The sequence below is a fragment of the Ixodes scapularis genome, unplaced genomic scaffold, assembly GCF_016920785.2.
Source record: "Ixodes scapularis isolate PalLabHiFi unplaced genomic scaffold, ASM1692078v2 PGA_scaffold1__304_contigs__length_218370807, whole genome shotgun sequence".
NCBI lineage: Eukaryota > Metazoa > Arthropoda > Arachnida > Ixodida > Ixodidae > Ixodes > Ixodes scapularis.
Genome location: NW_024609846.1, coordinates 17845417 through 17860044, shown reverse-complemented (window position 1 = coordinate 17860044; position 14628 = coordinate 17845417). Strand labels below are relative to the sequence as shown.

At 46.2% G+C, this 14628-nt stretch overlaps 1 protein-coding gene across 1 annotated transcript in view; it reads left to right on the top strand.

Moving 5' to 3' along the window:
- Positions 1-14628, top strand: part of LOC115321551 (zinc carboxypeptidase-like) — a 49080-nt gene that overhangs the window by 31833 nt on the left and 2619 nt on the right. The window contains exons 9-11 of the mRNA XM_040222185.3: positions 10003-10099; positions 11014-11216; positions 13146-13230. Coding sequence (XP_040078119.1) covers positions 10003-10099; positions 11014-11216; positions 13146-13230 — 385 coding nt within the window. The remainder of the gene's footprint in view (positions 1-10002; positions 10100-11013; positions 11217-13145; positions 13231-14628) is intronic.

Here is a 14628-nt window from a genome sequence, read left to right as displayed (position 1 = left end):
GCGTAAAGCTCTGCACAGTCCCAGCCAATTTTGGTATATCCGACACCTAGCGTTAAAACTTTGAACTGGTCGAAGATTATTTTAAACTTGAATGAGATAAAGGTAGCATTTTCTTTTCGCGCACAGTTTAAATTTAGGCGTATGAGTTGTCACCTTCTTTCATAGATGGTGCGCGTTTTCATCTAGCGGCGTGGGTGTGACCTCGCGACATCTGTTGCGGAAAGGGTAAATTGCTCGTATTTCCAAGGCGTGCTCATCCGTATTTTCGCGCTCGCACAAGTCCCGGCTTTGTGCGGATGAGTTGCCGATTCCGTTTGTACTTTGCGCGCGCACCTGAATCCCTTAGCTGGTGGGAACGTTTAGCATTGGGGAATTGTAATAGACCGTTTCCAGAGCCCGCTAAGCACCCGGATAGCGCTCCGTAATCCGCCACAAGACCTTGAACTATGCAGACAAGGCTGGCGGCGCGCATGCGCAGCTGCGGCGTTTTCTTCCTGGATACCGTAGCGGAGGAGAAAAACAGTCTACTACAATTCCCTATTATCGCGCGACGTCTCTCGCTAATTTTAGCGTCATCTTGGTAGATGGCGTCAACTCTCTCTCTCGCAAGCGCGACATCTCTCACTAATTTTAGCGTCATCTGTCTGCTGAACAGAGCAGTGTGGGAAATGGAACGGAAGGTCGCGCGCATCCATACGCGCTAAAGAAGAGAGAGATATGGAATCATGTCGTATTACACCTGAGACTGCGGTGGAAGAAATCGGAAGAACTTTCAGTAGAAGGAACAGATCATTGCGTTCGTCAATCCGCAACTCCTCCATGACTACGGCTCGGGTGAAGGAGGAAACTGGGACGAGGAAGAAGGTGATCCCGGGAGAGATATACAACCACCTCTATTTGTATACTTGGCGATGCAAATGTCGGTGATCCTTGCGGTCGCCTTCGGTGAGCATATCCGCCCTTGCGGGATGCTTCTACCGTATTTTTCACCCTCTGACCTTGTACAACAATTTGACGGCCCGCTTCCGGACTCTACAGTTTTGGGCTGGGTTGGGTGGATCCTGCGGGGTGGCCGAGGCGGCCGAGGCGGCCGAGGCGACACAGCAGGTGCGAGAATCTGTGCGGGATAATCTGATAGCGGCTGAGCACCTGCTGCCAGTGCGGACAGGTGAGTCCCGTATGTACAGCTTGATAGCTTCGTCCACTTTTCTTGTTCATTTTTCAGATGACGATAGTGGTGTGGAAGATGACTATGTGGACAGTGAATAACAGCTGATGCTTCGTGTCATCTCCTCATCGGTGAGAAATCCGCGTAGAACGTTATGCAGTTGTACCTAAAGGATGACTTGGCAGAAACGTGTTCGCCGGCATTGGTTCAAAAAAGGACGGAATAGGTCAACGCGTTCGGTGGGTAAAAAAACTAAAAAAAAGAAAAACGATCAACTTGCACGTTTTAACGGATTTTTTTTACAGCTTTCGGTATGCCATCTGTCGGTCCAAGCTGGAGAGGACCCCCCACAAAGCTGCGCCTGCCAAAAGAGCGTTTCCGGAACCAAGCGATTTTCATAACCTCATCGCACGCCCTGACTTTGTAAATACTTTTTAAACTGTACACCGCGTTGGCTCGCGAGATTTCATTTCCTAAACTTTTTTCCGCCGGTGCGTCTTGAAACTTCTTGTATTGTTGTACATTTTTTCTGTATAATCCGACAGTGTACGAAAGCGGGCGATCTCTCTCCTCATCGAACACCCTGACCTTGTAATTATTTTTCTACTGTATCACGCGTTGCTCGTGAGATTCCATTTCACAACTTTTTTTGCCTCGGATTTGTCTTGAAACTGCTTCTTTTGTATACATTTTTTGTGTAAAGTATTTCCAATGATGACTTTGTTGCGTAAAGTTAATTTAAAAGCCGTATCTGATTTTATAAGTGTGCGTGCTCTAAGAGCGAACGAGAATAAAAGAAAATGAAACTCCATATCTGTTTCTTCTTTAGCGCGTATGGATGCGCGCGACCTTCCGTTCCATTTCCCACACTGCTCTGTTCAGCAGACAGATGACGCTAAAATTAGCAAGAGACGTCGCGCGATAATAGGGAATTGTAGTAGACCGTTTTTCTCCTCCGCTACGGTATCCAGGAAGAAAACGCCGCAGCTGCGCATGCGCGCCGCCAGCCTTGTCTGCATAGTTCAAGGTCTTGTGGCGGATTACGGAGCGCTATCCGGGTGCTTAGCGGGCTCCGGAAACGGTCTACTACAATTCCCCAATGCTAAACGTTCCCACCAGCTAAGGGATTCAGGTGCGCGCGCAATGTACAAACGGAATCGGCAACTCATCCGCACAAAGCCGGGACTTGTGCGAGCGCGAAAATACGGATGAGCACGCCTTGGAAATACGAGCAATTCACCCTTTCCGCAACAGATGTCGCGAGGTCACACCCACGCCGCTAGATGAAAACGCGCACCATCTATGAAAGAAGGTGACAACTCATACGCCTAAATTTAAACTGTGCGCGAAGAGGAAATGCTATCTTTATCTCATTCAAGTTTAAAATAATCTTCGACCAGTTCAAAGTTTTAACGCTAGGTGTCGGATATACCAAAATTGGCTGGGACTGTGCAGAGCTTTACGCGCTGGGTTGGAAATTTTATCAGGGCCACTTCAGAGTTTTACGGGCCAGCCCCCAAAATATGGCAGTGCCACGTCAAAACTTTACGCTTGGTCTCAACTTAGCACGGCTCGTGAGTTTCAAATTTTTACCGTCACCTCTCAAAATTAGGTGGATACAGCTGACCATTTGTGCTAAGGACCCGTCATGTCACGCCCAAATTTGGTGGGTCGTAGCTTTTAACACCAGATGTGAGCAAATTTAGCAAAGAGCACTTCAAAGTTCTAACACTAGATGATACCTATCCCGAAATTCACTGGGATCCAGCACGGTCTGTGAGCTCTTTAGAGTTTACGCTGGGACCCAATATTTAGCAGGGCCACTTGAATGCTTTACGATGGCCCAAGATGTAGCACGGCCTGTGAACTTCAAAGTTTTACCGTCACCCCAGCCAAAATTTAGCGGTATCCAGCTGGTGCTAGGGTAATCTTCAGATGACGCCCAAATTTAGCGGGTCGAAGCTTTTACCACCAGATGTCAGCAATTTTAGCGATGAGCACTGCAAAGTTCTAACGCTAGATGGTGTCTATTCAAAAACAAATCACTGGGTCCAGCGCAGAACGGTCTGTGAGTTTCAAGACATTGCCCCAACAGGTCCACTTCAAAGCTTTACGCTGGACCAAAACTTAACACGGTCCGTCAGCTTCAAAGTTTTACCGTCACCTCACCCCCAATTTAGCGGCACCTAGCTCATGCTAATTGGACCGTCACATGACGTCCAAAGTTTATAGCGGGTCGAAGCTTTTACCACCACATGGCACCACATTTTGACGACGACCACTTCACTATTTAACAGTAGATGGCGCCTATTCCCAAGATTCGCTGGGTTTTTGCAAAGTTTTACGACCTGGCCCCATATTTTAGCAGGGCTACTGCTGCTATTTGGGACCGTCACATGATGCCCAAATTTAGCGGGTCGAAGGCCCCAAACGCATCAGATAAGGGGGCGCCACGAGGCTACGAGTCCGCAAGCACCGTTTGAATCGCGCGAAATCACGTGATAAGAAGACGAGCAACGCTAGCGCCCAGCGATGCAAGCAATGTTACACGACCATCGACACATGACCTTCGACAATGACGTATCCTGGTTTTTAACTGTGTAGCAAAAGTCAGGTATCAGGAAAACACGTGATCTGATTTGCACACACACACACGGACAACTAGGACGCCCTAAGCGCTCTGGGAACCAATGTGCTTCTAGCGTAGGAGGTAGGTTGTCGGACTGCTGTGCTCAAGGTAGCGAAGTCGATTCCCAGCCGCCGCGGAGCCTTTTTTAGCGAGTAAAAGCCATTTACCGCGCAGATATTCAAATAATGTCGAACATGACTGTAAACCTGAGACTGGGGCAGGAAGAGAACAACACAACAGAAGGTAGTAAAAGAGGAGGCAACGTCTCAAACTCTGCTGCAAAGTTTATTTCGAACACGCTTTATATACCCCATCTCCAACGCGGTCTTTACCAAAAAAAAAAAAAAAAAAAAAAACATGACAAGAGGATAATGACACTTCGGTAAACCTTCTCTTATCTCCCTTGACCTTGGCTGTGGGACACTCACACAAAGGGACACATTCTAGCATAACCACCGCTACCCGGCGAACGTAGGTGAAAACACTACTGAACACAAAGAAAGGGTTTGACCTTCAAAGGTGCGTTCCCTTTAACAAATCACTCAGTCCAAAGAAACAATACTATACACTGCTACCTGCCGGAACTGGGGCCATCTCCAAAAATTAGAAGGACATTGCCCTCCTACCACGAACCACAAATGGATAACACAGCAACTTTCTCGAACAAGTCGAAGGATACACATATAAACAACACTAGTACTACAGAAAAAAAAAAAAAAAGCTTTACAAGCGTAGAAATTGTTTACATTCGTTCCCAAACTGCAATGACGCCTGACTTATACAGTTGCCAGACGTTTTTATACGAATTGTTTCTTGGACTACACGTTTCATATCATTGCGTTCTTTGTAAATTACTTCCGTTTCGGACCAGTTGGCTTTGTAATTATTACACTCTAGAAGGTGCCTCGCTAACTCGGAATTGGACGCGTTGTTTATCACATTCCGTTTGTGTTCCGTCAGTCTATCATTTAGACATTTCGACGTCTGACCTACGTATTTAAATCCACACTCCAAAGGAATCTCATAAACCACCGAATTCTCACACGGTACCGACTTCTCGCGATGTGCCTTCTGGCAAACTTCCTGTTTCGATTCAAAAGCTGTAAGCTTGCACAACTTAAAATCGGATGTGAACACTGTTTCTACGCCAAACCTTTTCGCCGACGCTTTTATGTTATGGCAAATATCGTGAAAATACGGTATAGCAACTCGTCGGTTCCTAACAGTTGGTTCATTCCGCTTGTCTCTGATTTGAATAGAAAGTTGCCGTTTTAGAAAAGTTTCATCATACCCCGCGTCCTCCAGTCTACCCCATTGTCTTTTTAAAGCTTGACTCATGAAATGGGTACAGGAACTTTTTAGCGCATTACCAATTAATGATTTCGCAACTCCCGCCTTAATAATTTTAGAGTGACACCTTTGTCTCGGGAGCACCAGTTTAGCCATCTTCTTACCATATTCCCAACATAAACCATTTTTTACCTGAATGCGCAAGTCCAAAAACTGCAACATGTTCTCCTCTGGTTTTTCTACTGTGAAATGCAACTCCGGGGCCGTTGACCTAATAAACTTTTCAAGATACTCCAACTTTCCTTCTTCAAACGCGCAGAAAAAAATATCATCTACATATCTTCTGATGAAGCCCACGTTAGGTGACAATTAACTCATTCATCCTGTCAAACAATACTCTATCCAAACTGTTGAGGTATATTTCAGCTAACAACGGAGTGACGGACGAGCCTATGCATACACCTTCTTTCTGGATGTATTTTCGATTATTATATTCGGGGACTATACTTTAAATAGAGATCTAACACGGTAAGGAAGCTTTCCACTGTTACGCCCGATCCTGATTGAAACTTTACCAGATTCAACTCTAGCACCTCCTTCACGGCATTCATCAGCCTCTTCTTTTCCAGAGAATAATACAAATATTTTATATCCATGGAGAATACCGAACACCTCCTCCCATGGTTGTGTTCTAAGATCTGAATGAGTTCTTCTGTGTTTCTCAGCGGTAAGGATTTGTCTAAACTGACCTGACCTAACCCATGCTGCAGAAACTTAGACACAACTTTTTGCCACGTTTCGTTTTCGTTTACAACCACTCTGAGAGGCATCTCCACTTTATGGTCCTTTAGGAAAAATTTTTAACATAGGTACATTTTGGATTGACTCATTATGCTTTTGACAACTTGCTCTTTATCTTCTTCCTTTAACACTGTGCATATGTCCCTTCTCATCTTTGCCAACTTTCCGTTCCAGTCCTTGAACAATACACTTATGGCATTTTCAGCTTTGTTTTGAAATTCTTTCATCGGGAGGATACCAAACCTCCCCGATTTATCCGTTTGGAGTAATTTTAACGACCGTGAATCTATCTCATTCTTGACCATGTTTACATCCTTAAAATTCCTATTTTCTTTCGGGTACATATCTCCCATGATTTTATCTAATCTCCCCACCGTCTGATCCAAAAAAGCCGTCTTTTCATCATGACATTCTACGCGCGCAACGTTTTGAACTGCGGAAAATACTTCGAGTCTGGAAGGCCTCACATTGAGACAAAATTTAGGTCCCTTGGATAAAAAACTTTCCGTTCTTTCTGAAATCGAAATGCTACAAGGGTTGACTACATTTAAACGCGATCCCGACACACACTGAACATTACGCAATGCCAATGGCAAACAATTCTCCTCCCTCTTCATTATCTTAACAGAGTTCAAGCCTTGCGTGCGCTTGACATACCAGATCCTGTGGAACTGTGCCTTCTTGATGCTGTCCCAGTGCTGGAACTCCTTTCGACACCTGTAGTCCATTCCCAAGAGGAGGTCCCAAAGTCTATTGCACGCCGTGTAGAGTTCTTGTATTCTCCTGGTGGCTCCTTCCCCGTAGACCTTGATAACTTTCTTCTTTGAACTCCAAGATAAACCACTTGTTGATAGATGTCTGAACTGCGCTGGGTCGATGAAGTTCTTCCGCAACGAAAGCCCATAGTACGCTACGTCTGCTTCCAGTTCCGCCAAACGAAGTGCCAACTTGTCCAGTGCCATGTATGCTTGAAATATTTGTATAGAAGACGACGATGGAAGAGTGGATTCATAAGAAAAAGGGATTAAGCCTGCTTCAGGTTCAAGGTCAAGGGAGATAAGAGAAGGTTTACCGAAGTTTCATTGTCCTCTTGTCATGTTTTTTTTTTATTTTTTTTTTTTTTGTAGAGACGGCGTTGGAGATGGGGTATATAACGCGTGTTCGAAATAAACTTTGCAGCTGAGTTTGAGACGTTGCCTCCTCTTTTACTACCTTCTGTTGTGTTCTCTTCCTGCCCCAGTCTCAGGTTTCCAATCATGTTCGACTTACACCAGCTCGCCTGCACTCTGACTATTTTTTCAAATAATGTCACATCACCGTCATGTGACATCACGTGAGCGCCCTCTGTCGGACGGAACTCGAACCCTGTGTGAAATCACGTGAGCGCCCTCTGTCGGACGCAACTCGAACCCTGTGTGACATCACGTGAGCGCCCTCTGTCGGACGCAAGTCGAACCCGGGGAAAATCACGTCGTTGTTGTAGGGGAGACCAAGAGATGGCGCCAGGAGCGCATCGTGATCTAGATAAGCGCGTGCGCCGCGAGACGCGGGGTACTTTTCGCCACTTGATGCTAGGGTAATAAACGTTGTGGGTCTGCTTCGTCTACCCTCGTCTGCTTCGTCTGCCCGGCTGGCGCGTCGCGCCCAGAGCACACAAGCTCTGAACAGTTGTCATGAGAGTGGTGGTGACGACATGTCTGTACGTGTCTTTTCCACGCTTCTGACACGCGCCGCGCACGTGACCGATAACATCGGCTGTTAAAGGGGCCCTCCAACAGTATTTGAGCGTCGACGTTTTTTTGCGGTTTCTACACGCTAGTGTAGACGTACCATCGCGAGCAGACGACAAGTGATCCGTGCACACAACGCGCATCGTATTTTCACTTGTGCGCCCCCGGTTCCTGTCAACTAAAAGCAGTAAGAGGAGCCAGGGGAAGCCTTATTTTCTTTTAGTGCTGTGACAGACTTTTCAATGTTCGAGTGAAGTGCGGCGACGGGACCCAGCTTATATCGTGCCCAACGGGAAGGCTCCCCAGTTTGTACCTCCTACTCGCCGAGGTGGCGGAGTTGCGGGAGACGAGTCTTCCGCGGCTGTCGAAGCGGACTGAGGCAGAGACGCGGCGCTTGCGTGGAGTGTCCTCGTACGGCGCGACGCCCAGATCCGCCCTCAAAATCCGATAAGCCCGGTAAATTCATCGATGATGACAACCCGATCCCAAAGCTACGATGGTTGCAACTAGGCCTAATGGCCGACGAGCCGACCGGGGCCGACGGGCTACCAACCAAACTCGCGTCCAATTGGCCGACCGCCTTGCTCCAATCGCAGAACTGTTTCATTTTACGTCATGAAGCGCAATGTTTTGCTTATTTAAAGTTGTTTTCTGCAAAATTTAATTTGCTAATAACTCACAAAATATTGCGAATTTCAGTAGTATTTTTTTTTCCTCGGTGTTCCTGCTTTCATGGAGCTCCGTCTCAGCGCAAACTTCAAACCGGTCAAAAAATTGTTGGTGGGCCCCTTTAACACCTTGTTAAGCATGTGTTAACATTGGCTACGTGACCTCACACCTATACCACGTACGTGACTCGAGGGCGGGTCCTCGATGAGCTCCCATTGGTCACGGGCTATTGCCCTGTGGGCGGGGCCATCTATGCTCACGACCTGTCATTGGTCACTCGGATGGGAGAGGGGGAAGGGGCCCCGCCCTACTGCTCTGTGATTGGACGGATTGGGTTTGGCCACGCCCTGCTGCGATGTGATTGGTCGGATCGGGTTTGGCTCCGCCCTCCTGAGCTTTGAGTGACAGCTGTGTGAGCTGGTGCACATTTACTACTACTGTACTGTGAGCCCCGTAATTCGCTGGGATTCTTCTAAAAATGGCTATGATTGGCAGCCTCTGTATTGAAAATTGAAGACACAGACTTGTTTTAGAGTGCAGCCTGTCGTCTAGTGACGTCAGCTCTCCTCCCTGTACCCGTCGTCGCGAAGCGGCGGGGTTTTGGAGTGACTTTTAAAGCGTTTCTTAAGTAATGGTTCGTATCAAATGATTATAATATTACAAATTATCGAAGGATATTTCCCCGGGAATAAAAGGATTTTAATAGATATACGCACTCCGGTTTCTTTGTGAGGAATCTAAAGGATAGAAACTAAACTGCCGGGATAAGCCATGGCTCCTCTGCCAGTAACAAAGAACGAGAAATTAAACTATCTTCAAGAGGATCTAGCAGGTAGAATAAAATAGGGAAACCACAGTGCCATGTCGGAACTTTCATTAAGTCTCCGGTGAGAAAACACCGAATGCGATGCTCGATCAACCCCTTTTCAATTAGCCTGTCCATCCGCCGCCATGCATTCTACTGTCGCGCAATGTGCGACAGTCAGCGTCAACTTTCGAGCGCACTGCTCGAAAGGCGATATAATCTTCGAAGAGAACTCGGTGGCTGGCGACGCTGAAAACTGGTTTAGATGTACGAAGTCTGCGCTGTGACGCAGATTTTGGCGTTTCGCGTTCTTTCGCCATTCAGAGCGCGGACAGGCTTCCTTTTTTTAGCTCATTGTTTTTTTGGTTTAGGAAGTGGCCAAGCACTTGCAAGAATTTTAGAGCCGCGGTCAGACCGCAGCGAAAGCTGGAGTCTTTCTGCTCACACATCACACAAAGGACGATGCAGACATGATGACAGAATCATCTGCGGACGCTCCTCAAGTGCATTCGAAGCACGTTTCCTTCGAATACGTCTGCAGAGAGTCATTGTATGGCTAATCTGACAGCACACTCAAAACAAAGAAGAAACTCGCCAGAGACAGTGTCTGCAGACTGTCTTTTGTATGATGTACTATCGAAACCGGTTATAACGAAGTCGGTTATAACGAAGTTGGTTATAACAAACTGGCGCCTACAGCGAAGCGATCACGATTTTCCATTCCCTTTTGCACTTCGTTTTAACCGATGTCAGTTATAACGAAATAGCGGATATATCAAAGGAATTTCCAATTCCCGTTTTTTTCGTTATAACCGGTCTCGCAGTATCAGCAGCGTGAGAGCGGCTTTAGAGTGATGGCTGTTTTTCGAACACTCTCCTACGTGATGTCTTTTTGTCGCCAACGTTTCAGGATCGGCTATGGAGAAAAACGCGGTCGGTGAGCAAGATCTCCGGGGCCTGTCGGGGAGCGGATGGTAACCGGAACTTCGACGTGGGTGCGTTTTGCGGTGAGTGTTGCTCGGGGATCCCTAATTTACGACGGCAAGAAGGTCGTCTCAGGGATATCTTCATTTCCTCTCTTTGTTCCGTTTGACGGAGTAAAGAAGATGACCAAAGCATTTCGAAATAACGGAGAGGCGAGCCGATGAACTTCTAGCGTCTTGAATACCCGAGACTTTGGGGAAAAAAGGGACCTATGTGTGCGTTGAGTGCATTTTTATTCCTGCATGAGTCTCGGCTTTTCAAGATGTTACGAATGATATACGTGCACTATCCGCTTTAATGCAACAACGAAATCGTAATTAGATCTTTGGAAGAGGAAACCATTGAAAGATGCTGCGAGTAAAGAAATATTTGTGCAGCCAGAGTCGAGAGCGCTTGAAAACAATATGGGTCTGTAGAATTCGCGTGGAACGCAAAGCGAGATCAACTACAATAAAAGACTATGTTGACAGGGTAATAACTGGTTTCATAGCACCTTTAGTAACACTCGTCAGTAAATGAGGTATGCTTTTTTATTCAATTCAATCATATGTTTATTTGTTTCTGTCTAAGTATGATAATGAAATACCCTTGTATTGCGGGCAGACAAAAATGGATTGAGAACAAACTTTAAAAAATCAACGAACCAGAGCGCGTGGATGGGTGCTCTGGTTTGCTGATTTTTTTGGGGGTAAGCAAGTGAAGGCGTGTTTACCTAAACCTCGAACCCCCCCTCCTCCCCCCCTCCCTCCTCTCTCCCCGTAAAACAGGTGATGTGACGTATATGAAAACGCGCCATTCATAGCACCGATATTGTCCCATTGACTTACCGCACAAGCTTTTACGAATTGTGGCCATGGTTGAGCAGCAAATCCGCTCAACCATGGCAACAATGCAAAAAAAAAAGCGATATTAAATACAAATAACTCTTTCCGTACAGGAGTCGGAACCAGCAACGACACGTGTTCGGAGATTTACTGCGGCGACAGTCCCTTCTCGGAGCCGGAAACCCGCGCCCTGAGGGATGCCGTGCTGGCTGCTCAGGATCGCGTCTCGTTCTACTTCGGCCTGCACAGCTACAGCCTCTTGTGGATGTTTCCCTACTCGTACACGACCAGAAACGCCACCAACTACCAGGAGCTGGTGAGTGGATCCGGAACGTGACACATATCGGTAATGATAGGGTGTCGTTTTTTTCCTGTAAATGCCGATAAACCCCGAAAGTGAAACCCCCAAACCTGGTTTATTCGATTTGGAGAAAACCAAAACCGATTCGCAACTTTTTGGAATATAAAAAACAAAAGCTTCGCGGAATTTTTTTTTTTTTTTTTTTTATCTGTAGCTCTACTTTTCCTTCATCCAGAACAATGCCCACACCGAACTGCCCGTGAGGCTATCTTAGCGACGCAGTTTCTTTTTCTTATCAGGGCCGAAACCTTTTCCCAATATTTTTGCTACTCACACGAGGCTTGTAGGTTGGGGAATCTCATGTCCGTGTACTATTTTCTTTAAAAGAAGCACCGATAAACCCAGATTTATTTTTTTTTTAATTTTACGACGCAAAAGTTGGCACCGAAAAGCAACAAGTCTACACCCAGAAATCAGCAACAACAAAAAAATCCCGTGAACACGGAATTTTAGTTATAAAGCATATAATGCTTTCTAACGGTTTCGCCAAGTACCAGTAATGTATCAGTTTGTTCGTGCATGTCACCGCTAAGTTTAACTGATAAAATTCACGTTACGTGGCGTGATGAAAGCACGTAACGCCACTACTTGACAAAAAGTCAATTTCCCCGCTACATTGAGCTACGAAACAAGATCACGTGGTGGCACGGTATTACGTAACACCACGACTTTGCACCGTGACCAAACGTGGCAAGACGTAGTCGCGTGACGTAGCGTGACAGGACGCCGAGAGCATGGGTGTGTGCGCGAGCGTGATCACGTGGAGAAAAAAAGACGTATGATTGCTCCAACGGGTCCGTAGCTTCCACCGCACTGTTAGCTCAGAGGTGAACGGAGTATAGTCCCATGTCGGTACCTCTTGTAGAATGACTTCAAGACGTCGCCTTGAAATGAAATTCTGCTTTTTTTCACTGCTTATCTGAAGAAAAAAACTTTACACTCGCTCTAGTGATTGAAGCTGGCAGCTCACTGAACAGCTGTTAATCTGGTGTAGACTGTGCCCTCAAGGTTTTGATTCCACAAAATTGTTGCCCAACTGAAGCCTCCAGGAAGATATTCTTGGAGGCTTCAGTTGTCACCAATGTCGGGACCGTATTTTTCAAATAAAAACCTTGGTCTGCTTGATAACAAAGCTTTACATGTCCCATTTACTGTCTTTTCTGAGGAAAAAAAGAAGAGACAAAACCGTTTCTTTAGCTTTCGCTTGAGTGTCACTGATTTCTCGAATGTTGCAGCGAGATACATTGGCCAGGGAAAGTATCGCGATACACCGAATTGACCAAAAATGTGTTCCGACACTGCAATACAATTAATGAATGAACAATTTTTTCGCCATACAGAAATATAAATACTAAAATTATTTCTGAAATACTATCGTGATAGATTTGTGTCAGGATACTGCCCAACTCGAAGCTTGTTTTATTTACAACAGTAGCTCCCAAGTAGAAAGCGCGGATCAATCACCGCGTATAAAACAGAACAGCATTTAATAAGCATTACCCCGGTTGGCCGTTAGTACGACTACGGCCGCTTTGTGTGTTCGCAGCAGCAGCTTCGTTCGATATTGGAGAAAGACGAAGACGAAGACCCATTGACGTTGGTTACTTCGGCAGATGTTCAAAAGGAGGTTACAGACATAGCAGCGAGTAGCAAAAATTGTGCCCCACGGCAAGCACACCGTTTTGAAGGGGAAGTCTAACTCGGCCAGCGCCGGCTTTGCTAGCTTTCCTCAAGAGGGTAACTGATGGCGGCCTGCTTCTCTAAATGAACGTTTCCCGAACTTAGTTACTTGATATCCATAGGGTGATGTGCTTTGTGCAGTTTGAAGCCTCAATAATACAACGAACCTAATTGCGGTGATTTTATTTTTTCTCTTTGTTTCAGCTTACCATTTCGGAGAGGGGTGCCGAGGCCATCCGCAAAGTGTCGGGCACGAATTACACTGTCGGCCCAATTAACAAAATCATCTGTAAGTAAATTAAGTCGTCCTGATATAGAGCGTGATGTAATAAATACCCCACACCTTCAGCGTCTTTGCCTATCCCCTAACGATGGCATCACGCGGAGGCATCGCCTTCTGTACTCGTTTCTACAACGAGAAAAAACAATTGCTCATTATTTCTGCGTTGCTACGCGGAGTGTTTTCCAGAAGAAACAAAAAGGGCGGGGGGGGGGGGGGATTTGCTTGTCGGAGGAAGAAACAATGCCTTTGTGTTTTGAAACATTTGCGTCTTGATAAAATAGCATAAAGCTAAACTAAGATTCAAACTCATGTAGCTTATTTCAACATTCAGGGGAATGGAGTAATATTTCATAAGAACCCTGACTCTTTTCCTGCGGTTATTGAGGTGCGTACGAGTATAGCTGCAATTGTCTCAGAGCACATGGATTGTGTCCTAGTGAACTGAGAGGAATTAGGGGACGCCCCTGGACTACGACGGAGGCCTTGCCGTGGGCAGGAATGGTTTAGGGGTGATAGTGCTCGGATTGCAAAAGTGTGACACAAGATAAACCTACCGAGATGAAAAAAAAGACGTTACCACAGTATGACTTATGATGAAGCTATCCCGCAAAAGGCTTTTATTTTGGCAAGGCGCCCGATATTCAAGCAACAAACAGAAGCTCATCGTGGCAACCAAAATGAGTCTATCGGCTGTAACACTGCGCAATACTGGTTTTTCATGTGGGGAAAGCCTTTGCTGCGACATACTTTTTCGACCCAGTAAGTTTAAATATACTTTTGGTTTAATAAAATTTTAAAAGCCACCGTACGTCCTCAATTTCCTTTGAGCAGAAATTCCGCTTGGTCTCCCCCTCTGATAAATCGGAGGCCCACAAAAAAGGAAGTTTGGACGGTTGAAGGACAAAAATTCACTGGAAGAAAAGGAGGCGGGTGAAAAATGTGAAAATAACTAAGTAAATGTCCGAATTTAAATACTGTAGAGCGGTGCATTGATCGAAAAAAGGCAAAGATGTTACATGGTTCTCCCGGAAGAAAGACGACAGCGTGCTAGACTGAACCTCATTACACTGACGGTTGAGGAAAAAAAAAAAAAAACGGAAAGAATATATAAACTCTCCACTTCGCCACATTCCCCAAGTACCAGTCAAGCAGCACGGTGATACTTGGCCAGTGTCGTGGCAATGCCGGCCGAAACCCGGCTCTAATATCGTCCGAAAGTGCGGTTTTCCACCACGTCCCGGTATCCGGCAGGTATTGGCGTCCCGCCGTGCTGCCACCGGCCTAGTATCGGCGGCATATCGTGCGAGCACTACCGATGTCGAACTGTCGGCCAGGCATCGGCCAGATATCGCATAAGCATCTGCTGTGTGTCGGCCGGACATAGCCTATGCGCTCGCCTTATAT